This window comes from Teleopsis dalmanni, chromosome 2, assembly GCF_002237135.1.
Source record: "Teleopsis dalmanni isolate 2A chromosome 2, ASM223713v2, whole genome shotgun sequence".
NCBI classification, from domain to species: domain Eukaryota; kingdom Metazoa; phylum Arthropoda; class Insecta; order Diptera; family Diopsidae; genus Teleopsis; species Teleopsis dalmanni.
The window spans coordinates 21,649,883-21,675,013 of record NC_051847.1 but is presented as its reverse complement, the minus strand read 5'-3'; the positions used below and the strand labels follow the sequence as shown (position 1 = coordinate 21,675,013).

General features: G+C 29.1%; 5 protein-coding genes across 7 annotated transcripts; 3 read left to right on the top strand and 2 right to left on the bottom strand.

Moving 5' to 3' along the window:
• The first annotated feature begins 563 nt into the window (after positions 1–563).
• On the top strand, positions 564–2,972 carry LOC119679658 (U3 small nucleolar RNA-associated protein 18 homolog). 2 transcript variants are annotated; one of them, XM_038092142.1, is made up of 4 exons: positions 564–622; positions 686–830; positions 1,191–2,112; positions 2,171–2,972. In XM_038092142.1, exons 3-4 carry the CDS (start codon positions 1,348–1,350, stop codon positions 2,900–2,902), a joined length of 1,497 nt encoding a protein of 498 aa, XP_037948070.1. In that variant the 5' UTR covers positions 564–622; positions 686–830; positions 1,191–1,347; the 3' UTR covers positions 2,903–2,972. The 2 variants fall into 2 exon arrangements, with proteins under 2 accessions (XP_037948070.1, XP_037948071.1); XM_038092143.1 differs by lacking the exon at positions 564–622 and having other exon boundaries at positions 667–830.
• On the bottom strand, positions 2,970–4,222 carry LOC119679659 (nuclear pore glycoprotein p62). Its single transcript, XM_038092144.1, has 3 exons — positions 3,913–4,222; positions 3,746–3,853; positions 2,970–3,681 (listed from the first exon to the last, which is right to left on the bottom strand). The coding sequence occupies exons 1-3, from the start codon at positions 4,115–4,117 to the stop codon at positions 3,026–3,028; spliced, it is 969 nt and encodes a 322-aa protein (XP_037948072.1). The 5' UTR covers positions 4,118–4,222; the 3' UTR covers positions 2,970–3,025.
• Positions 4,223–5,481: 1,259 nt separating this feature from the next.
• Positions 5,482–15,037, top strand: LOC119683808 (kinesin heavy chain). Its single transcript, XM_038097673.1, has 4 exons — positions 5,482–6,200; positions 11,902–12,361; positions 12,427–14,294; positions 14,362–15,037. Exons 1-4 carry the CDS (start codon positions 6,054–6,056, stop codon positions 14,800–14,802), a joined length of 2,916 nt encoding a protein of 971 aa, XP_037953601.1. The 5' UTR covers positions 5,482–6,053; the 3' UTR covers positions 14,803–15,037.
• Positions 15,038–16,516: 1,479 nt separating this feature from the next.
• On the bottom strand, positions 16,517–18,828 carry LOC119683807 (protein arginine N-methyltransferase 5). Its single transcript, XM_038097672.1, has 6 exons — positions 18,374–18,828; positions 17,869–18,316; positions 17,646–17,811; positions 17,414–17,576; positions 16,812–17,353; positions 16,517–16,752 (listed from the first exon to the last, which is right to left on the bottom strand). Exons 1-6 carry the CDS (start codon positions 18,747–18,749, stop codon positions 16,600–16,602), a joined length of 1,848 nt encoding a protein of 615 aa, XP_037953600.1. The 5' UTR covers positions 18,750–18,828; the 3' UTR covers positions 16,517–16,599.
• Positions 18,829–19,760: 932 nt separating this feature from the next.
• Positions 19,761–23,413, top strand: LOC119683806 (coiled-coil domain-containing protein 93-like). 2 transcript variants are annotated; one of them, XM_038097670.1, is made up of 10 exons: positions 19,761–20,051; positions 20,111–20,319; positions 20,378–20,507; positions 20,643–20,780; positions 20,857–21,039; positions 21,180–21,224; positions 22,007–22,314; positions 22,373–22,486; positions 22,555–22,757; positions 22,828–23,413. In XM_038097670.1, the coding sequence occupies exons 1-10, from the start codon at positions 19,968–19,970 to the stop codon at positions 23,208–23,210; spliced, it is 1,797 nt and encodes a 598-aa protein (XP_037953598.1). In that variant the 5' UTR covers positions 19,761–19,967; the 3' UTR covers positions 23,211–23,413. The 2 variants fall into 2 exon arrangements, with proteins under 2 accessions (XP_037953598.1, XP_037953599.1); XM_038097671.1 differs by lacking the exon at positions 21,180–21,224.
• The last annotated feature ends 1,718 nt before the right edge of the window (positions 23,414–25,131 follow it).

The window sequence follows — 25,131 nt, the reverse complement described above, 5'->3', positions numbered from 1 at the left end:
TGCACAATTCGATTACTTTAATCAATAATAACATTATATCAGCACTAATTTTGTAATATAAGAATGTAAATGTAAATGTTAATTGGCCGGTTATGTGACAATATTTTTAGTTTTGTATAATATACATAAATAATCTTCAAATGGTCACTAATGTAAATCACACTTAAATACTATACAATAGCTTAACTTCAGTTTTTTGCATCATTTCATTATAAATTATTGTTTATATTAAATATTGTTTCGCAGAACATACTTGTTAATAATCATTCATGTCATATTGTTAAATACCCGAAAACCAGGTATCACATTTTATATCATTTTACTTTTATTCACTTTGTAAATATATTTTCTTAGCATATCAAAATCTTTTGTTATAAATACGTTCTGATTTAATTATAAAAATTTGTGCAATCAATTTAACAGTGTATAGAATTACAAGTTCAATACTGTAATAGCATTGTAAAATTATATAGTTTTCTTAAGAAATTTGTAGTAAATAAAAGGAAATAAAATTAAAAATTGCGTTTTCTGATTTATATATTTTATTTTAAATGAAATTAGTTAATTAATATTATTATCATTATGTGGGAAATACTATTTACTGTGTTTGAATTAGTCTCAGGTAAAAGTACATAAGTGGTGCGATATTTCAATTAAACCTTAAAATGCTAATTTATCTTTAAAGAAAATAGTCATGTTCGAAAATAATAATTTACAGCAACTAATGGTTAAATTTATTTGCGTTACAAAAGTATATAAAAGCAGAATATTTGAACTGCATTTTTGTGAAATAAATAATTTTCCAGAAGTAGAGCAATAACTTAATAAAGGTATGAATTACTTAAGACATATAAAACGTAAAAAATTTAAATTGTTGTCATGTTTGTAATTTTAGACATAAATTATTGTTGTTTTCAAAGCAAAACATAAATTTTTGACAGCTAAAATAACAAACTCAACTCATGTGAATCTAGTATAACACGAATTAGTTATATTGTATAGTATACATAACGCAAAACAACTCAAAAATACGATATATAACAAAACAACAACACTTCTTTTGCTTTAACAGACTAGTTATGAAGTGTCTTATCATCAACAGAATATAATGATTAGCCTAAACACGCCTAATGTTACTAAAAACTATATTAATTTAAAATAATACTTACGCACTACTTCAATAATTTTAGCCACTTCTGTAAAACAATAACCGAACAGCTGATTTTCTTAAACGCAGCTAAGTTCACACAAAACCAACACGTGTAAGCAAGTTACTATTGAAGTAAACAACATTTCAGAATAAAATCGCAAATATTGTAAACGGAGCGACTATATTTAATTATTAAAATGAGCGACTCTGAACTTAGTGATGGCATGGAAGATCTGAAATATATATCAAGAAGTACGAAAAAGGAAAATGAAGAACATGATCAAAAAAAACAAAATATATCAAAGGATGCTGTCTCAATGGACAAATTCATATTTGGTGATAAAGAGGAATTGTTACGAAATTTAGCTGCAGCGGTTGATGACAACTCAACGAAACCTAGCCAAGATAATGTAGAGGATTTATTCGATGGGGAAGAACAAATTGATAGCAAAAATAAGAAAAAAAGCAAGCGCAAACCCGTTTGGGTTGATCCTGACGATGAGAAAATACAACTCGGCAATGTTAAGCGTCTAAAAAATTACAAGGCACCTATGGATCACTTGCGAAAGGATAAACCTTACAAGGAATTTTTAACAAATCGCTTTACTCGTATAGTGTCACAACCAAAATGGGCTTCATTGGATCGTAAAACAGAAGACGCTGATTCAGATGATGACGAAATGCTAAGAACCGTTGGACATACGAAAACTAGATCTAGGGGATCATTAAATCCTGATTATATTGGCTGTAAATATTTAAAAAATTTGAATCGTGCAAATACCGTTGAAGGTATAATATCCAGTATACAATTTCATCCCACAAGCAGAGCAGCTTTAGTTGCTGGCTATAATGGTTCCTCCACCATATATGCCGTAGACGGCATTGAAAACGAAAAGCTGCATAGCATATTTTTTGATAAATACCCAATAAAACGTGCTCAAATAAAGCCTTGTGGCACTAAGGTGTGTATCATAAATTTTGTTTTAGAATTGAAGTTAGATGACATATTTTTGATTGCAGGCATTGTTCACTTCAAATAAACATTTTTATTATTCATACGATTTATTAACAGCCCAAGAAAGTCGCCGTTTTATGCCGCAGGGAGTACACAAAATAAAAAAATTTAGAATTTCTCCATGCGGGAGATATTTGGCTGTTATTGGTTTTATGGGTGCAGTACATCTATTCGAACTTGAATCGAATGAACTAATTCACTCATTTAAACAAGAACATACAGCTTCTGATTTGCGGTTTACAGCTGACTCTAGCCGTATCGTTTGTAATTCAATATCATCTAATATAAGTGTATTTTCATTGCGGCAACAGCGTACTGAGCATGTATTTGTGGATGATGGTTGCATTAGAGGATCTGTAATGGATTTATCGCCTGACCAACGCTTACTTGCAACAGCAAGTCAGGAGGGTGTTGTCAACGTATATAATTTCGATACAGTGCATGCTACAAGTGCCCCCACACCCTTAAAAAGACTATTCAATTTAACCACTAATATATCTGATATTAAATTTAACCACACTTCAGAGTTGTTGGCTATGTGCTCCGGATTGGTGCCTGCAGCAGTAAAATTATGCCATTTTCCAAGTGGGACAGTATATTCTAACTTCCCTGATCCAAGTCGTCGCATAGGAGCGGTGCGTACAATAGAGTTCTCACCATCAAGCGGTTATTTGGCTCTAGGATGCTGGGATAAAAAAGTACCACTAATACGATTTAAATATTTCAAGAGTTATTAAGATATTAAGTTTCATTTTTTGACCTAAATTGGTGATAAATATACTTTATACACTAAAACATGCGAAATTAAAATTTATACAAAATAGTTTTAATAACTTGTTTATGTAAATTGTGTACAATGATTATTTATTATGATAAGCTGAACGAAAAGACCGCTCTGAGTCGCGCTTTACAGTTTCATGCATCTTACTGATCCCATCCAACTCTTTCCCCAAGTTTTCAGTAGAAGTTTCAATCCATTGTAATGATGTCATATGTGCATTCAAGATCTTTCCTATTTGAGTTAATGGATCTGTGTTGTCCATTCCCTTATTTGTTTCATTTAAATTATCGACAATTTCCTTTAAGTCTTCGGACATTTGTTTTAATTGCGTGTCTAAGTTTTCGACTAATAAATATGTTTGACTGCGTTCCACGTCAACTTGTGGTATTTTCATAAATTCCTTCTGGAGGGGTACAATACTTTCTTCTAGCTCCTTATGTTGTGTTGAAATAAATTCAAGTTCTTGTTCCAGTGTAGCTTGGTCTTGTTTGACCTTCTGGACAGCATCATTTAAATCCACAATTTTTTGATTGTTACTAATAAGGATTTTATCCCAAGCATTTATTTGCGTAGCCTGATCCATAAAAACTTTTTCTTGATCTTCTAATTCTAAAGTCCATTTATTTATATACTCTTCTAATTGATTGTATGTTAAGGAATTCGCGGTGATAGATGAAGAATCAGTAGTTTTTGTTGCTGTGGAAAGATTTGCAAATCCAGTGCCTGTTGTAGTTACTGTAGAAATATGTTTTTATATTTAATTAATTTAATATGTATCAAAAATTTATAAATAAGTTACCAGCTGGAGCCGCACTGACAACCGTATTTTGCGCAGGTGTTGCATCTGCTGGTTTTTGTAAACTTAGCATTGGTTGAGTAGCTGGCGTTACTGTAGTAGCAATTGAAACTGTAAATATAAAACAGAAAAATAAACGCTTTTCTACAATATCCATTTATTGTACATACGTGTGGGCGCTGTAGTTGCAGTTGTTAATGACGTTGTGCTAGGAACGCCAAAAGCTAGTGGTTTAATAGCTGCAGCATCTCCACCGCCGAGATTGCTAAATGAAAAGCCAGTTTTTGGCGGCGTAGCCGCATTCCCTGCAACAGTTGGATTTAATCCAAATGAAAAGCCTGTACTTGCCGTTGTTGTTGGATTTAAGAAGCTCATATTTTCGTTTTAAACTAAATAATTTTCTTAATATATTAACATGCGGCGTATCACAGCCTTCGCGGACAACAATTATGACAACTACTACAAAATACTACCGCTTAATTAACGGGAGCATTAAATGCAACTGAACATACCTTTTGAAAACAGAGTCGCTTTAATTGAAGTCTATCGTTTATTTATGTAAGTCGATACTTTTTACGTTATTGCATATAATGTTATAATATGGATTATGCCAAGTTTACATTATGAGATTAACAGGACCAGAATAAGTTAATCTACATTTTTAATCTACACGGTTTACATTATACATTGGTGATAAATTTGATCGTTTGTTTTTATGTTTTGTTTTGTGTGTTTGATAAATTTCTCTAAAAAACATTTATAAAATTCAACAAATTTTAGTAATAATTAGTAATAATAATTTTAGTAATACTATTATTAAACATATGTATTAAAAATGTCACTCTATTCAGCATTTTCAAATGTTCGTTTGTTTTGAACAGATTTTGAAATTTCTTTTCCAATTCTTCTAAGATCGTAAAAAAAATCTACGATGTTAAGACATTTGCAGAGTTGCACAGAAAATTATCACCATATCTAAGATTTAAAATTAATCTCGATCAAAACGAGATTAACTTTTGTATGGGAAATCTGGTTCATAATATACATACGAAGTTTTCACTTTGACTGTTCCGCTCCAGCATTAAAAATAAAATGCCCGTCAAGATATGATAGAAGGAAAATATTATAAATGTATTAGTTTCATTACGTTTTTAACAGCTTTAAAGCATTGAGTACAACTTTAATCTATTATATGCAGTAAACTGTACGAAAACTATTATATTTGTGTGGATATGCAAGCAATTCCTTTGTAAATACTTTCCTCTGCTCACTATATGTTCTAGCTAGAGAAATTATATTTTTATATAAGTTATGTACATACATATATAAAAAATAACAATATATAAATATGATATGTTTTTATATTATTATTAGTGGTATGATATTACTTAGTAATTTTATATATTAAAGATGTATACAAAAATTTAAAAGTATATTAAATGTTACATGTATTAATTTGTAGTTCATTATATATGTATGTACTAGTATATAATATTTTGAGTATTTATTTTTAATACAAATAAATGACGAAATGTGGACATTAAAAATTTATGTATAGATGTAGCATAGACTGATGTAATAATTTTTAATATATTTTCCATTGGCAATATATTTAAAATATTAATACTATTTAATTAATTGTTAACTTCACATAGGTTTTTTTCTGCACTGCTGGAATATTATGTTTTATCGTTAATTCTAATTGGAATTTTTATTCACAAATACTTTTCCAACACTGCACAATTGATAGGTGTGTATATGTAATCCGTTGTTTCGTGTGCTAGTGCTCGGAACAAAGTAGAAATAATTCGATTTTTATAACTTCAAATAAGATTACCATAATTCTAAGAAAAATAAATAAATAAATAACATTCGTGTAATATAGATTAACGTTACTTTCGGTTTAATAATAATAAACAAAGTTTCTATTGGCTCTTTTCAATTTTACATGCCTTATTTTTCATTTGATGAAAGTAGTGAGCAGTTGACGAATGAAATAATTTGTCTAAGGGAGTCTCTTCTCCTTCATAATTTCGCAATTCACTTTGACTCCACATTTTGCGAAGCTTCCAAACGTATTATCGAATGCGAGGGCTTCGTCATTTGGTTTTTGTTGTTGCTTTTCATATATATATTTTGAGTTTTCTGCATATGGCAATAAGAAAAAATTTAAATAAGTGAACTTAGATATAAAACTAAATATATGAGGGAATCCAATATAAAAAAAATTGCATCTGTATAAATTATTGTGAAGTCGGTGCTATAATTGTGATTTTAAACTTAAATTCATACGTAACAAATTCAATACATAATGTCAGCTGAAAGAGAAATACCTGCTGAGGATAGCATTAAAGTAGTATGTCGTTTCCGGCCTCTAAATGACAGTGAGGAGAAGGCCGGTTCTAAGTTTGTTGTTAAATTTCCTAATAACAATGAGGAAAATTGCATTTCAATTGCGGTAAATATATAATTTTGAACTATAATTAAGAAAAATGTTATATGTAATACTTGTGAACGTAGGTTAGAATGACGTCATATACCAAATTCATTCGTTTTACATACATTAGGTTGTAATTGTGAAAAATGGATTTTTAGTTGACTTAGCATAAGTTTTTATGAAAATACTTATAAATTAATTAGAAAGTATTATAAGCTAATAAAGTTATTGTTTAAGTTATTGCTTCATATGGATTAACATATGTACGTGCATGAGTGATTGTACGATAAATGTTTTCAAACAAATAAATTATTTCAAAACAGTACAATGTTTAGTGGAAATACTAAATAATCAAACATAAAATCTCTCTGGAAATAACACAAACCAGAGATGGGATGGATAATTGTTACGGCAGCAACGAGAGCATACACTTTCGCAATGACTCATACATTTACTTGATGATTGAATTGCGTTTACTTCTATTGGTTATTTTGCTAAGTGTTGGTAAATGTTTGCAAAATATTGTGTACAACTTTCTGTTGAACACAAATGAAGTTTATGTGAAAAAATTAAAATCTTGTATTTAAAATTTATTACTATTATAAAAAAAATGCTCTCAAACTAGTAAGCATAACTTCTTTTTTTGGTTGTTTTCTATTATGTTTTATATAATGTATAATATAACTTGTCCAGTATATTTGGGGTAACAGCTGTTTTTAATACTATATTTTACATATATTGTTTTGCATGTATTTGTGATCTTCTCATTCGTTAACTTTTGGGTACATTTTCAATGGAAGCTTTGTATCTGCAGTAACACTCCTAGGGTTTTTTAGTGAACTGTTATAAATAAATTCCTGTAATTGTACTCACATTACATTACATTTCTCTTGAGATTTTCGCTTATCAAGTAAATGGGATAGTGTAAACATACTGTGCACTATTTGTGAGATAATTGCATGAATGTTTAGAATTAAGTCGCTTTAGTAATAAAAAAAATAAATATATTTCCTATATAATATTATATCAAAGAGAAGCAAATGTTAGTTTTGAAATTAAATATAGTTTTAAATATATTGTTGTTGTTGTAACCCGGTGGGATTTGCTTGTGTAGACCCTTTGGGAGATGTTGAACAGCACTTGGTCGTCGGTAGAGACTCGATCGTTTTAGTTTTAAATATATTTAAGTTTAGGTTATTAAAATATTTCAAACGAATCTCTAGTATTATAAATTTATTAGTTACTTAAATTCAATACATGTCTTTAAAAAATTGTCCAAATCTCTGTTTCAAAATAACAACATTCATAAAATTGTCCGAAAGTTTAACATCTGCGAAACGTCTTAATTGGAAAGTTACAAATACAAATTATAATAACAGATAAAATAGAATTTGGTACACTACTTGAAAAATTCTTATTGACAAAAAACGCTATATATATTTAAAAATATGACTAGTTTTATAGGGTCATTGCCATAATAAAATCAATTATCCTTTATATGTATGCTAAGTTATAGTATATGTATACGGTGATACGGACAAAATCTACTTAAATTTTTTTGAATTATCTTAAATTGACATTACATTTCTAAGTTGATATAGTAAACATGCTAAAAAAAACATTGTACAGCTATGACAAAGTTGTGAATCTAGGCAGTTTGAGAACAAATCTTTAGCCAGCTAAATGAGTAGCAATCGGGACAAGTCAAACCTGCCATTCAGAATTGTAATAGTCTACCAAAAAGGCATTTATGCCATTTCGGTTTTATAATATCTACGGCAATCTTCTTTTAGTCTTAATGTCACCTGAACACAGTAAATAGTATATCAAGTTATTATTGAAATAATTCACACACACCTTGAAACTACGATGGAAATTGTGAGCGGTGTTTTTGTTGTTTCATTCAGTATATTCTCCAAAGCTAGCCGCCCATAAACAGTATATGTTTCTATAAGGGATACATCTTGCCTCTTGACAGTGTTTTTTTCTTGACTGTCCAAAAATTTTTTTTCTATCTCTATATTGACATAATACTCCCTGCAGGACTACTCAAATGGTAGCTTCAGGAATGAAATTTGTATCAAATGAAGAGAAAGATTGCTGAAACAGATGATTATTTATATGTCTCAACAATTCGTTCTACATACTATACAAGAAAGCTATAGATGATGAATAACACCCGATCGATGTTTTTATAAATAAGGCAAATAAAAAAAAATATATCAATATTAAATAAAATAGCTATTAGTAGTTCTTGATGTTACCCACTCTCTTTAATAGATACTAAAATTCAAAGCAATACCGATAATTTAATGACAATAACTAATGATTGTCCCAAAATTGAATTCGATTGAAAGGAGAAAATATTATATACTACTTTCGAAAAACCTAATTATCATTTTATATTTTCTTATACAGTTTTCTTCAAATAAAAATAAATATTAATATAAGTATTAGAAAGGGAATGAATTTAGCGATACAAAAAATAAATATTTAAATATTTTAGATTTATATTTTTATATAAAAACAAATTATAATAATTACCTTGGCAACAACCTACATGGTGTACACAGCAAATATGAAAAAAATCTGGATTACAAATGTTTTTGTACCATGCAACCTCCTACTCTAGAACTTTGACGAAATAGACAAAGAACTAGTAAGAGTAAAAGAAAAGTATCTAATATTGTGTAGAAATGCTTGATAAAACTATGAACACATACAAACATGATTTTGTAGATTCATTATCGAAATGACTAAATAATTATGGATAATAATAAAATATGATTACCAAATTGTGAATAGCGAGCGCTTCGCTTACGTGTTAATCATTTGCTGTTTTTTTTTACTTAAGTTCCAGAAAGCAAAAACTTTCTGGTTATTAGCAAGAGAGAATGGACGGACACTACTAGAAATGAGCGAATACATGACTGATTGTTTCAAGTGCATAAATAACAATGTGCTTAATTAAACTAGAGCAAAAGTAGATTGTAGACCATAGACAATTTGTTATTTGTCTACGAAATATGAAATACAGATTATGTATGAGACCACGTTTTTATTTTTAAACATTGATGATTTGTTGTAGATCATGTATGCATGTACCGAGTATAAGTCTGTTTTAGATAACTTTAGATGAAGAAAAATTTTAACTACAAATAATTTTATTTTAATTGATGAAATTTTTGACTGACCATACAACTGTTTCGAACATTTCCAAATATACACCATCGTTGGTTTGGAAATATTTGACACTAACTGTCCAAAAAATTATATACTAATTACCAAACCTTTATGGTGAATGAGTGATGATGAATTTTCGGCAAAATTCGTAACAGCTTTTTTGATCAGTCAAAAATTAAAATAATTAAAATAAAATTTTATTAGCTAAAATTTTTCTTATTTGAATTTGAAATTTTAATAATAATTTTGTTTTTGAAACAGAATATATAATTTCTCTATATATGTATGTATTTTTTATTTTATTATTAACGTATTGTATAATTATTTTCCCCTTATTTTTGAACTCATCTATATATGTATTTTGTGTTTTAATATTAACGTATTTCACTATATGATTATTTCTTTATAATTTATATTCAATTATTGCTATATTATAACAGCATTAGGTATAGTACTCTGAAGATGACTATAGAATATAATCGAAATATTGATTTAAATAAAAAATTTTTTAAAAACTGAATATTTTTAAAAAGGTGTATTATTTAACTATTGATCAGTTAGTCTATTTCAGAAACAAAATTATTAATTAAAAATGTTGATCCTTAAAACAATAAATTATTAATTTGAAATTTTAAAATATTTCTTATTGTGTAAACAAATAATATACAAAGTGACTCTAATATATATATGTAATATATATATTAACGTGACTTTAATATATAAAAGAAACATTTTTTACATTTATATAAATATACGAGTAAAAATGTAATTGAACAAAGCTTGGAAAGGTCTTTTACTTTTAAAGAGAAATGGATTTTGAGAATAAAATGGAGATTTTTGTGGACATAAATACCTTGTTAAATACCGACATTCTGAAAGAATGAAACATTGTTTTTTTGTACATTGTTAAACAAAAATTATATTTAATGGAAATTAATTTTAAGAAAGTTTATATAGGATATTATTATTTATGATATTTTGTCATTTTTCGGGTAGCTTCAAGACGCCATTGGTGTAGAACTTCTGTGGTTCATCGAAGTAAACTTGAACAACCGATGTTTAGCAGATGTTTTGTCGGCCAATTTTTTATAATCAAGAGAGTTTTGCAAGGATTGAAACAAATAATAATCAGTTGATGCAAAGTCCGGGCTACACGGTATATGCATCTAAACTTTCTAACCAAGTCTATAAATTTGTTCAGAGTTATTAAAAAAGTGAGTGGCAGGACATGGATACAACTACCAATTCTGGTCGTTTTGTTTCGTTAATTGTTATATTGTTTCGTTCCAGCAGTCAGGTTGTTAGTGGTAGAAGACCGAATTCACCGGTGCTCCAAAATTGGAGCAGCTTGTAAAAGACAATTCAGGAGTAGCTTGTAATAGACTTTCAATCCCACCAAACATTCAACATGTCCTCGTTTGCAGTCAATCCAGGCTTCGATGTCATTTGTGGAGGGTCACTGACTTTTACCCATGATCGCTTGCGTTAGATATTATCGCATTTAATCCATTTGCCATCATGTTCATTTTATCAATAATGATTCGTTTCAAAAATGTTTCGATTTTGTTACGTATCAGCAACATTTCATAGATGATATTTTTGTCAGTTAAAATTCTATGCGTTAATTCATGTGTGACCCAAATATCAAGTAAAATTTTGTCTACTTAAACATGGTATTGATAAAGCTTATAATATCATTTAATTCAAGTTAATTTAAAACTACTTAAAGGTCCTAGCTTTATTTAATAATAAACAGAGAAGTTAAGCAAAAATGAGTGGACATTTAACTCTACCTCCCACAACCTTGACTGCAAAACAAGAGAAAGGATTACTGCAGTGTACTTTCTTTATTTGGTTTTTTGCTTCCTGTTAACGATGTACATATTTCTCAATAGCAGAGCAGCAGAGTTTAAGGTCATTGCCTAAGGAAAATTTGCTTAATGTTACTTAAATTTTTTCATGAAATTCTTTTTGTTAATTAAGAAGCACAATTGTACAATAGTTAACAAATTTTTGAAACAATAGCTGTTGATTAGAAATAAATTCATTTTTTTATGTTATAAAGTTACTTTGGTATAGGCAAATCAGCCGAGATAATAATATACTCATATCATCTAAACCAAACCAAATCTGTTACATAAAGATTTTTAAAAATTAAGGTCCGCTTAAGAAATTAGATGTGTACAGACTTAGATGTACTGTCTTAGCTAATTAACGATTTACTGAATAATAATACTAATTTAATATTTATAACTAAAATTAAGAGTTGCCTTAATATTTTTATAATGAATATCTAATATTCTACTATCTATATCTAATATATCCATAAAAAACCTTAAAATTGATGAATATTTAAGAAACTAAAAATTAATATACGCCTTAACATATTTGGATGACGAACTGTTTTTGAGATATTGTGTGGTTTCTTTTAAGAATCACCGCTAGAATATGTGTTAGGAAAAAACACCCTGTTTATAGATTAACATATATTTTTTAACTTTAATTATTAATTTGTGTATTTTAATTTTTTTTAATATAGGGGAAAGTGTACTTATTTGATAAAGTATTCAAACCGAATGCATCTCAAGAAAAAGTTTATAATGAAGCCGCCAAATCAATTGTCACTGATGTGCTTGCCGGCTACAATGGTACAATTTTTGCTTATGGACAGACTTCATCAGGCAAAACGCATACAATGGAAGGCGTTATAGGTGATCCCGTGAAACAGGGCATCATACCACGGATCGTCAATGATATATTCAATCACATATACACTATGGAAGTGAATTTAGAATTTCATATAAAAGTTTCATATTATGAAATTTATATGGATAAGATTCGGGATTTACTGGATGTATCAAAAGTAAATTTAAGCGTGCATGAGGACAAGAATCGTGTACCTTTTGTTAAAGGTGCAACAGAACGTTTCGTGTCTTCACCTGAAGATGTTTTCGAAGTAATCGAAGAGGGTAAATCTAATCGACATATTGCTGTAACAAGTAAGTATACACATACATATTGTTATGGAAATAAAAAATTTAAAATATATTTTTTCATTTTCTAGACATGAACGAGCATTCGTCACGATCACATTCAGTATTTCTCATAAACGTGAAACAAGAAAATTTAGAAAATCAAAAAAAACTCTCTGGTAAGCTATATCTTGTCGATTTGGCCGGTTCGGAAAAAGTTTCAAAAACTGGTGCAGAAGGTACTGTTTTGGATGAAGCTAAAAATATTAACAAATCATTATCTGCTTTGGGAAATGTCATTTCCGCACTTGCTGATGGCAATAAAACGCACATACCCTATCGTGATTCAAAATTAACACGTATTTTACAGGAATCATTGGGTGGTAATGCGCGTACAACAATTGTTATTTGTTGTTCACCCGCTAGCTTTAACGAAGCGGAAACGAAATCCACATTAGATTTCGGACGACGTGCTAAAACCGTTAAAAATGTTGTTTGCGTTAATGAAGAACTTACAGCAGAAGAATGGAAACGTCGTTATGAAAAGGAGAAAGAGAAAAATGCTCGTCTTAAAGGCAAAGTGGAAAAACTTGAATTGGAGTTGGCGCGCTGGCGTGCTGGTGAAACAGTCAATGCTGAAGAACAGATAAATATGGATGATCTCATGGAGGCAAGTACTCCTAATTTAGAAGTGGAGACTACAAAGGGAGCTGGACCAGTACCTGCTACACCAGCTGCTGGTTTAATGGTAGGCTCAATAAGTACGGAAGAGCGGGCACGTCTAGAAGCTGAACGTGAGCGTCTTTATCAGCAGTTGGATGAAAAAGATGAAGAAATCAATCAACAAAGTCAGTACGTTGAAAATCTTAAAGATCAAATCTTAGAGCAAGAAGAATTAATAGCAAATGCCCGCCGTGAATATGAAGCTTTACAATCAGAAATGGCGCGAATACAACAAGAAAATGAATCAGCAAAGGAAGAGGTGAAAGAAGTCTTACAAGCACTTGAGGAATTGGCTGTTAATTATGACCAAAAGTCTCAAGAGATCGATACTAAGAATAAGGATATAGATTCTCTTAATGAAGAAGTACAGCAAAAACAAACAATATTGAATACAACTACATCCGAACTGCAACAATTGAAAGATATGTCATCGCACCAGAAAAAGCGTATTAACGAAATGCTCGGGAATCTTTTGCGTGATCTTAGTGAAGTTGGACAAGCACTATCAACGAATGATTCTGGCATCGATATGAAAATGAATACTGTTACAGCTGGAGATGCAACAAAAATTGAAGAAGATTTTACAATGGCTAGGCTGTATATAAGCAAAATGAAAACAGAAGCGAAAAATATGTCGCAACGTTGCAGTAATTTAGAAACTCAACAGATTGATTCAAACAAAAAATTAACTGAATACGAGAAAGACCTTGGAGAATTCCGTTTGTTAATTTCGCAGCACGAAGCTCGTATGAAATCTTTACAAGAATCTATGAGGGAAGCGGAAAATAAGAAACGTGCATTAGAAGAACAAATCGATTCATTACGTGAAGAGTGTGCAAAATTAAAGGCTGCCGAACATGTATCTGCTGTAAATGCTGAAGAGAAACAAAAAGCAGAGGAGTTGCGTTCAATGTTCGATTCACAAATGGATGAACTACGAGAAGCACACACTAAACAATTGTCTGAGTTGCGCGATGAAATTCTATCTAAGCAACATGAAATGAACGAAATGAAAGATATATATCAGAAATTAATACTGGCCCATCAACAAATGGCTGCCGATTATGAGAAACTTAAACAAGACGAAGCAGAAAAATCTAACAAACTACAAGATATTATTCTTACTAATGAAAGACGCGAACAGGCACGCAAGGACTTGAAGGGTTTAGAGGATACGGTAGCAAAGGAATTGCAAACCCTGCATAATTTAAGAAAACTTTTCGTACAAGACTTACAAGTGAGTATAATGTGAAAATGAATTTATTATAAGTTCTACTAAAGAGAAAATTTAATTTTTTTTATAGGCGCGAATTAAGAAAACAGTCAATAGTGAAGATAATGAAGAGGATGGAGGTTCCTTAGCTCAGAAGCAAAAAATATCTTTCCTCGAAAACAATCTCGAACAATTAACAAAGGTGCACAAGCAGTTGGTGCGTGATAATGCAGACCTACGTTGTGAATTACCGAAATTGGAGAAACGTCTGCGTACTACAATGGAACGTGTTAAAGCTTTAGAAACTGCGCTAAAAGAAGCCAAAGAAGGTGCAATGCGTGATCGTAAACGTTATCAATATGAAGTGGATCGCATTAAAGAAGCAGTCCGACAAAAACATCTTGGACGACGTGGCCCACAGGCACAAATTGCTAAGCCAATTCGCGCTGGTCAAGGAGCAATCGCAATACGAGGTGGTGGCGCCAATGCTTTGGCCGGACAAATGCCGCAAGCAAATGCTGTTAGTTCATAAATATAACCATAAGTTATTTTATTTTAATGTGTTATCTTTAAAATTTATGTTTCCATTTTTAATTTGTCTTCTTTTAACGAATCGGAAAATAAGAAACATTTTAAGTAAATTTGCACGCATGTTGAATTAAATATCAATGTATGAGTTAAGGTATAAAATTGATTAGCACTGTATTTATTTTTTAGTTTAATTTCTTAAAAGTTTTATTAAGTTAAATTTTTGTCCAGTAATCGAAAATGAGTAAATTTATATTTTTATATTATTTATTTTAATTATATTTTAAAAAATTGTTTTGTTCATACAATAATAATGAAAAATAATAAATTGGCTATTATAAAGAGATGAAATTAATTATTTAGAAGTATTTATACAAATATATAATATATTTAATTAATACGAAAGGCGTGAACATCATGTTTGCCATTACCTATTTCTCAATTACGAACAATGTAAAACAATATTTGAATTGAAAAGAGATTAAAGAGATTTTAAAAAGAAGCTATGATTTGTTACTTATATTCAGTTATGTATTGCCCGGTATGTTAGCCAACTACCATTTACAATGTCCATTATATCTTAATTATTAAAAGCAGAAGAAATATTGAAAATGAGTTGAAAAAATGAATTAAAGAGTAAATTGTCATAATTATTAGCATAGCCACAACAATTATTTCAATTATGAAATAATTTTTATGAGGACTGACACTAATTGTTACATTATCATTATATTTTTGTAAAACACATATGTAATTAAAACATAATTTCATTAAGATGAATGAAATTAATTTGACGATTTATGCTTACAAAATTGCCTTTGCTTTTTGAAAAATATAATTTAAATAAATATAATTTTAAAATACATCGTATATATAAAAAAATATTTTCAATATATTATGAATAATGAAACTATTTATAATGGTGGTTAAATCATTGAATATATAAAGTCAAAATATTTTGAAGTATAAAAACTGAAAATATTTATAAATCTTAAATATTTAGTAGAATTAAATATCCTATGTTTCAAAAAAATCCATCAAAAAATATTGCTTTTAGCTTTAACATTTTTCATAGTCACACGCTACATAAAATTGCCTTCAAATATATTATATTCAAATGTAATAAGCAATGTTCTAAGCGCCACTTAAAAAATTGTAGTATTTCTAAAGTTCTGATAATAAAAAATTAATTTTATTTAATAAACAAATCAAATAATATTTCAACAATTAATGCCAAAGAATTATTACATATTCACATAGATTAAGAGTAATATTTTGTAGATAATTAACTAAACGGTCACAGCAATGCAACTGAGGAAGCTTGTAACCGATAAAATTCGTACGCAATCGTCAACTGACTGAAAGCCTTAGTTTGATCCTGTCCTCAACTCCAGAAAAAAAACGACACCATATACTTCCTCCAAAAAGACATACCAAGTAGAGCTCATTAATATAAAAAGGCGATAAGAAAGAAAAAATACATATAAGCGTAAATTACATATTATTTATTATATTTTTATTTCTGAATATTTTTTTATACAAATGATCAATATAATATATTGCATTTCAGTAAGTCTATTACGTTGTATTAGTTTTTAATACATAAATTGGTTTCATAAAAATAATTATTTTAAATATTGTTCCATAAGGGTTTTAATTAGTGTTTAAATTTATATAAATGAAGAACTTAAATTTAGATTGAAATAGTATTTTGTCCTTGAGATTTGTTATTATAAATAAAACTATTTGGCAATGTACAAAATCTTACAATTTAAGTTCTTTACTATAAAATAGTATATTTTTATAAATATATAGGCGATGAGATGCCATTTTGATTATGAACACCTGTAACATAAGGCCCGCTAATGCACCATTCATACCAAACTTTTTGTTTTGATATGCAACGCCAAAAGTTGATTTCAACAATGTCACCTTTTTTTAAGTTCATCGGTTTCTGAAAGAGCGAATAAATGTTTTAGTTTTGGTGTAAACAAATAAAATTATGTAGCTTACATTTATTGGGAAAAATATTGGAAACCATGAAGTCAGATAAGGAGTGTACGTCATTGGATTTATACTTATTATAATATCTTTATACAGAACAGCTGTAAAATAACCTGCTATACCATTTAAAACACAATCTAGTTCCACTTTAAATTGCAGTGTCTTGTAGCGAGTATTGTCGATTGGTTCTTCTTTATTTGGATGCCAAAATTCAAATAGTGCTTGAGGGTTTGCGATGTTATAAACTGATTTTAAATGTACAACAAATGTGCTTTCGTCGTGATTGGCATTTTTTTCTTTACTCATTGTTTCGGCACGAAAATGTAAATGACATAAATTTGCATATAATTTAGCGGACATGATTGGATTTATGAATGATATTGATTTACATGGTATACTAATACCATCCTCCTTCAAAAGCTTCAAAGCGCAGTCCAAACATTCGGGAGAGAGTTCATTATCACCAAACGAACCCAGGAGTTCGGATACAATTATGTCAGCCTTCTCAGGAGGCGCAAAAAGACGCATATCTTTTGAAAATATATGTACATCTAAAATATAAAAAAAATTTTGAACAAATCCGTATAAAAAATACTACTTTGAAAACAAACCTTTTCCAGCCCACGAATTTTTAGCAAATGCATTTAGAGTACGTATAGCATTTGGATTTTTTTCAATAACATATATGCGCACTTTTCTCTTAGTATCATCTGCAGCCTCAAGTGCAGCACGTACGAGAGGTCCGCGACCTGCTCCCAAAACCATTATAATTGTCTAAAATTTAAAGAATATATATAGTCATTAAAATTTATTTTTAAAATTATTGAAGGTAACTAAATTTACCAATTTTGTTTCAATCTCTGCTTCAGGTACACGATCTTTGAGAGCTGCAATAATAGCTTTTTTATAAACTTCATATTTAGTCGGATCCTTTTCAAAGATTTCATAGGTATAGTAATCCAAGTTATCATGCAATGGCTGAAGGGGAATTTCAAGTAAATCTTCAAACCTTAAATTAAATTATATAGAAGTTTATGACAGCAAATAGAAAACAAATATTTTTTACCCATCTAAATTAGTTATCACTTCATGTTTTTCTATGAAGTTTTTTAAGTACTCTGCATACAACTTTTTAGCACAATCGGATTTGGTGGTTGTTACGAAAAAATTTTTGTGCATTTGTACAAAATCTATTAAAACACTTTGCCAAATCTTTGGCAATACAGGATAATCATTTGCATTTTTGATAAACATCTGAGATGGCACAATTACTCCCTCCAGAGGCTCGCCTAGCCAGCGAAGTACTTCCTGCTTTGAAGGTACTTCATTTGGATGAACTTCAACTACTACTTTGACTTTAGGACTGTAATTGGTGAGAGCATGAAATTTCTTCCACCAATGCCAAGGATCAAACTCAGATCGAATATCTTCATTCTCATTTTCACAAGCCTTACCAGTAAAACCATCTTGTTCAGATTTTGGTGCATTGAGTAAAACACGAACAATCACGTTACCTATAAATAGTTTATAGCTTATATATCTATTAATGATATTATATATCTAAATTTAACCTTTAATGGATTTAGAGAGCAAACGAGCTAAATTAGTGTTGTTTTTATTTTTGAGGCGCACCATTACGTATCCAGCAAATTGTAAATGCGCTGCCCAAGATATTTCCCGCTCTAAAGTTTCTTCAGACATTTTGCGTTCTTGTATATCTTCGGAATCGCAATTTATATCATCAGAAAGCATAAGAATAATTTTATTGTTCCATTTCTCAGAAGGAAGAATTGTATCGGGATATAAATCTTCCTCTACACCTTCCACACTTTTATTATTCTTATTGTCAATTGGTACCGCAACCACTGTATAAAGATCATCTTGAGAATTTTTAAGGCATTCGACGTAATCTTCAATTTCTTCTTGAATCAAACATAAATACGGCATTTTAAGTTAATTTTTCAGATACAAAACACCGACACGCTTTAACCTATAAATATTTGACTCACAAACTCTTTTGCATGTATCAAACTGTTTACTGAACTGTCAAATGAGCAGTGTTGTATTTGGATTTGTATTTTGTTTATTTATCTGTTCCTTCTTTTGTCATACAATTTTCAATAACAAGTTTACATAAGGAGTGTTCTTACGGAAACAATTTGGATTGATGATAAATTCTTAGATGTAGCAAGTTATCTGATGCAACATTTTTAAAATTATTTTGCTTCATTAAATACATACCTATACAATTGTCCAACTGTTGTCAGACAATCTAAGAGCTTAGCTTTATTTTGTTTGAAAATAAGTAAACACAATTTTGTTATACGTGCGTTTACGTACGTTTACATGATCGTATTTAATACATTTTCGCAATTAACTCCAAAATCAATATAAATATTATCGAATAATTGTGTCAAGAGAGCTTGATTATACAACTGCTTTTATTTAAGGGAATGCTGATGAAAATTAACAAAATATATGATGATGAATTATATGGCATTTACACTGGTCTCAAATGACTGATTCGGGTCAAAAATCGCAAATGAGTAGCAAATGACTGATTTCTGTATACAGAATCAAATATACGCAAAGGAGTTCCATTTGCTGATTTTGTACAAATGAACTTCAACAAGTTTCAAATACGTTCCAAATGAAAATAAATACATCGATTTTTTAGAAGCAACCATACCAAGTAAACGTATTTTTGTGCATTGCATGTCATAAGAAAGAATCGATGCTTTATTGATAAAAATTATTTATATATGTGCAGAATATGTTTATATATATATTTTATTATTATATTTATTTTGAATTGATAAGTTAATAATATATAAAAAAGTCTTATATAATATGAATGTATATGATTAAATAAAAAAAATGAACTACAAAGAATTCATACTTATATAAAATAACACAAACATATTATTTTTTTTCAACTTGTTTCAAAATTTTTGACATATGCTGTTATTTTGATTTTCACTTCAGCTGATTGGCGAAATTTGATGTTCGCTTTGTTTACATTTTTGACAACAATAATCAGATGTTAGTGTTGCAAAACGAAGTGAAGTTTTCCTTTCGTCGATGGCGTGGAAATTTGATTTATAATTTATGTTTTGATTTTTTTAAATAAATTTAGTTTTTATTACACAAGTAAATAGTTTTTTAATGGCAAATCGTGATATATTTTCAAAACATTTGCCTAATGTTAAATTGGCAACTCGTTATGATGCAGAAGGCCGGGAAGTGCAAGTAAGACAATTAAATGATTCTCCTACAAATTTTATAAAAATCAATTATTTTTTAATTAGGTTGAAAGGCGTGAAGATTTGGATGCTGCCGCGAAAGAGGAGGAAACATTCGAAATGCTAGTTGCTGCAGGCTATTATCGTGCAAAAATAAAAGGCTTATCAGCATTCGACAAAATAGTGGGTGGTATGACCTGGTGTATAGAATGCTGTGATTATGATGTTGACGTGGATCTGCTTTTTCATGAAAATTTAACAATTGGCCAAAAAATGTTTGTTTTAATAATAATATCAAATAACTATATACATAAAAATTTTTATATTATATAGTGCGCTTGTTGAAAAAATTGTTACCGTGCTGCCAGACATGAAGTGCCCTTTTCTAATAGAACCTCACCAAATTCAAGGACTTGAATTTCTTAGCATATATCCAGTTATACACTGGCTTGTTAAAAAATCAGTAAGTAATGTAAAGCTTATATACCAAATATATGTTTTCTATAATACATATGGTATACAACATGTATCAATAATATCAATAATATTTGTTGCAAATAATAATATAAATTTATATATAATATATCTCAACATTAAGGTGGAGAATCGTACTGAACGTTCACAACGTTTAAAAAAGTTTGCTATTGGTCAGTTTCATAACGATTATCAATACAAAACTGATAGGGAAAATTTAGCTAAAATATACATTGCGTCAGCACACATCAAAAGAATACAGGTATAAATTTCGAATAAAATAAACATGAAAATTTCATTTATAAATTATTATATAAATTTATTATTCACATAAACAGGAACTGTATAATCCTAGTCGTCAGTACCAACGGAGGGAAGTCACAAGCGAAGATGAAAAAACACGCGTTCGTATGACACTTTTGGAATATGGTTATAGAAATTTTCCTGGCAATGGAACCAATCTCTTAAGTACCAAAAATACTGATCCTAATGCGGATTCTAATGCAATTACTGATAATGAGGTAATGTATTAAAACATATTTTGTGTCATTATGTTTAATAACGCTTTCTGTATTGTTAACGAAACTTATATTTAAATTTTTTAATTTTTCTACATTTTTGCTTGTGTTTGTTTATGCTTTATTGTGTTTTTAATTTGCAGATCGATATTAATCAATTACTTAAAAATTTGTATGTCTCAAAAGAGGTAAAAATAATTAAGTTTAAATTTTTGTTTCTATTTTTATTGAATAACATATACAATTGGTACTATCCTTAAACGATTAACACAAATGCAAAACCGATATTAATATTTTAATGATAATTTAATTATATACAAAACTATGTTAAAATTTTATTATATAAAATAATATTAATAATATTTGTGATAATTTTTATTGTTATTGACCACCACAATGTCTGGACCACCGATAAATGTTATATACCAATCGAAGCTTATACTATATATTTCAAACGATCTATGCAAATTTGAATGAAGTAATTTAATTGAATATGCTTATAAGTATTAATACAGATATTTTATTTATAAAAAAAAATAAGTTTACAAACAAATTATATATTTATAGCCACTTTTTGATTTTTAGTAATCCTAAAGCCAACTCTTTTTATTTATAGTTTTAACAACCCTAACTATCCAGAGTAAAAAACCAAGTCTATGCACAATAGATTTACGTTGTTCGCAGTGTTTTCTGATATCTTCGAATAAAAATAAAATGTTTCTTAAATTTATTTATTGCATATTGCAGCAAAACATTTAAATTTAGCAATCTAAATAAGTTATTATTATTGTTGTTAAACACTAATTAGTACACCAGATTGTTGGGTTTCTGGCGAAATGGCAAAAAGTACTAGGTATTTTGAAAAGACTATTAAAACATAAATTAAGTTAACTATTTGAATTGTGTTTATCGTTTAAAAGTAGTACTAATAATAATAAGATACGAAATTTAAATGTTTGTAATTTGTTAGAATTTTACTGGACCGACAAAAGTACTTGATACAGTCGAGCGAAAAGCTTTGCATAAACATTATGCAGATTTTAAAGAAGAAATGGAAACTGACGCCAAGCAACTATCAGAACAAGGACAATTTAAAATATTGGAAGCAACGAAAACTGCATTGGAGCGTAAACTGATAAGAAATCAAAAGGAAAATGAAGAGCTATTGACTGAAGTACTGAAACAAGAGGAACAGTTAAAGATAGAAGAAAAACAGCGAAGCACATTAAATGCTCAAATGGCAGATTACAAAAAAATTGAAGCACAAACAGAACCAGCGTATGGCAAATATACTATATAAGATTGCATATATAATAAATAAATATTTTATTTATAGAGTTTTATTAAAAGTTCAAGATTTGCTTAAAATGCACGATGACTTAAAAAAAGAAGAATCTGATTTCAAAGATTTTTGTCGAAACGATTTAGCAGAGTTGCAAAAACAAATAGAGTAAGATATTTTTGATAATTTGATATGATTACTATACATGCTTAATTTAAAAATACTAATGTTTTTAGTGAATTAGAAGCATTTAATGCACAAAATCCGGAAGAACAGGCCCTAGCGGTTAGCAAAGAAAAAATGTATATTAAAGAACTTAAATTGCAATTAGCTAAGAAAAATCGTGGTATTGTTGCAATACAGCGGCAATTAGATTCAATACCTGATCGCACCGAACTGACTCAGTATCAACGACGTTTCCACGAACTTTACAATGAAAGTAAGTTAGATTTAATATATTATCATATGTGATCTATCATTAGTTAAATGGTAAAATTTATATTTTACAGTGAGTGCCAAACATCTTGAAACTAAGCAATATTATACTCTTTTTAATACTTTAAATGATAAGAAACGATATATGGAAAAGGAATTATCGCTACTGAATTCTATATGTGAAGCTTACAACGAAGGCATGATGACTGCTCATGGACGGGAGGATTTTATTAAACAATTCGATACAATTGTGATTGGTGTTAAACATACTGAAGAGAAAGTACGCCAAAAATACAACGAAGAACGTTTAAAACGGGATACGCTTAATGAAGAACTTCAGGGATTACTTGAACTACAACGGCTTTATGCAACAGCGGTAAAGCAATTAACAAAAGAGTGCCAACGGTGTGAATACTTGCAGCAGCATTTAAATTCTATTAAAGAAGAAAAATTATAATTTCTTTAAAGCATAAGTGTTAAAAAGCAATAAGAGTAATAACCAAAATATTTTTAGATTTTTAAAATTGTAAATACGTACCTTTTTCTATTTTATACGCTTTGCAGCGCTTTTAGATCAAAAGCAAATATCATGTACCAATTAAAATCTTTATATTAAAGTTATTACATAGATTGATATACAATTAAATCATTAGAATAAACATTTACTCATAAATTAGAAATCACATAAGGTAATTATTTATTTTATATACGTAGTTTTATCTCAATTTATTATCTAGTAAACTTAATTAAATATATAGAAAATATAATCATTTTAATGCATTGTTAAGACTTTTTCCTGACAAAAAGCTTGTTTACATTTATTATAAGTTAGTCCAATAATAATTTTCCACATATGTACTGGTGACGGTATTTTTCTATGATATATTCAAATATAAAATAAATAATATAAAAATACTAAATTTATGTTCAACATAAACTGCAAAAATCAATTGTTTCTGCTGGAAAAATAAATAATGTAAATTTATATAAAAATATTTTTTTTAAATTAAAATAAATATTAAAGCATTAATTAGAAAAAATCCGATAAAATATACACGCATTTCATTAATTTTATTAGTAGGATCATATTTTTTTTCAACTTAATAAAAATGGACGTCAAAATGTGTAAACCAATGATTTAGGAATAAAAAGTTAAATGTTCAAACATAATAATATTCGACCAGATTAAGTATATAAGTATGATAAGTTGCTTAACCAATTTAATGGAAAAGGTTGTTCGAGTACTCGAAAATGTTCAAGCTACTAGAAGATGTTCGAGCTACTTGAAGATGTTCTGCGTTTTGTCTTTATTGTGCTTTTATAAAAGGTGTTGCTATATGAGACGAATGTTAGTTAGCAGTATAGCAATATTTAACAGAAAAGTCTCTGAAGCATTTTGAAACCAGTATAAGAAGCAGAGGATGTATACAGAACGCGTTACAATCATCAGGTGAACTAACTGATAGAAGATGGTACAAACACATACATATCCTACGAAATTTCAATAAAATACACATTCTACAAAAACAATGTTCTAAACAGAAATTTTAGCAATGAGAGCATCTACCAAAAGCTCTGGATCAACAAATCTAATAATCATAGAGACGCAATGCGTATCAACAACCGCTGACACAAACGATGTCAAAAAACAGTGACGAGTAGAAGTAGATGTTGAAAAATACATGTTGAAAACTCGTAATCATCAAATAGTTTTACAGGTCGATGTGAGCCTTGGCTTTATCATACATCCTGATAGATTAATTAATCTGCACCTTAGATGTTACAGTACTGAATGAGTTTTCGGTGCGCATTTTATACCACTTTATTTGCTGTCATTTACCGCTACTCATCCACTACACAGTCAAGTCATTTTTGCTTGTGAGACATTAATTTTATTTTTGTAGACGACTTTATTCCTTCTTAGGACACGTTCCGCTCATCGGGGGGAGGGGGATATGTCGCTTTTATGTAGTAGTGCTCTTATATAGTATTCATATATATATGTTTTTCAATTTTAATAACAAACGCAAAAATTTCATATCATTTAAAGTTTGATATTTTTATTTTCTGTTACAGCATTCCCATTGATAAGCCTTTAAAAATAAATAACACATATAGCATTTATTTAAGCTTCCATATCAATATATTCTCACTTATTTACGATAACATTACTTATTACCAAAAATTACTCACATCCTACAAATGCCCAATTATATTTTTGAAATAATTCTTGTCATAATCTCAATTGCCTTTATTAGAAAAAATTACGTTTAGAAATGATTGACAATTTAAATTATTTTTTATTAATTTACGAAATAAACAATTAAGCTTTTTAACCAAAAATATTCGACGCTGTAACTTATCTTTTCTGTTACCAA

Bases quoted from the DNA above. Each gene is read 5' to 3' on its own strand.
- LOC119679658 (XM_038092142.1), top strand. From the start codon at position 1,348: ATGAGCGACTCTGAACTTAGTGATGGCATGGAAGATCTGAAATATATA. The intron at 2,113-2,170 runs GTGTGTATCATA...TTTTGATTGCAG, and splicing joins TAAAGCCTTGTGGCACTAAG to GCATTGTTCACTTCAAATAA.
- LOC119679659 (XM_038092144.1), bottom strand. From the start codon at position 4,117: ATGAGCTTCTTAAATCCAACAACAACGGCAAGTACAGGCTTTTCATTT. The intron at 3,854-3,912 runs GTATGTACAATA...TTATATTTACAG, and splicing joins TGCAACTACAGCGCCCACAC to TTTCAATTGCTACTACAGTA. The intron at 3,682-3,745 runs GTAACTTATTTA...ATATTTCTACAG, and splicing joins TGTCAGTGCGGCTCCAGCTG to TAACTACAACAGGCACTGGA.
- LOC119683808 (XM_038097673.1), top strand. From the start codon at position 6,054: ATGTCAGCTGAAAGAGAAATACCTGCTGAGGATAGCATTAAAGTAGTA. The intron at 6,201-11,901 runs GTAAATATATAA...TTTTTAATATAG, and splicing joins AAAATTGCATTTCAATTGCG to GGGAAAGTGTACTTATTTGA. The intron at 12,362-12,426 runs GTAAGTATACAC...TTCATTTTCTAG, and splicing joins TCGACATATTGCTGTAACAA to ACATGAACGAGCATTCGTCA.
- LOC119683807 (XM_038097672.1), bottom strand. From the start codon at position 18,749: ATGCCGTATTTATGTTTGATTCAAGAAGAAATTGAAGATTACGTCGAA. The intron at 18,317-18,373 runs GTTAAATTTAGA...AACTATTTATAG, and splicing joins GCTCTCTAAATCCATTAAAG to GTAACGTGATTGTTCGTGTT. The intron at 17,812-17,868 runs GTAAAAAATATT...ATTTAATTTAAG, and splicing joins GTGATAACTAATTTAGATGG to GTTTGAAGATTTACTTGAAA.
- LOC119683806 (XM_038097670.1), top strand. From the start codon at position 19,968: ATGGCAAATCGTGATATATTTTCAAAACATTTGCCTAATGTTAAATTG. The intron at 20,052-20,110 runs GTAAGACAATTA...TTTTTTAATTAG, and splicing joins CAGAAGGCCGGGAAGTGCAA to GTTGAAAGGCGTGAAGATTT. The intron at 21,225-22,006 runs GTAAAAATAATT...GTAATTTGTTAG, and splicing joins ATTTGTATGTCTCAAAAGAG to AATTTTACTGGACCGACAAA.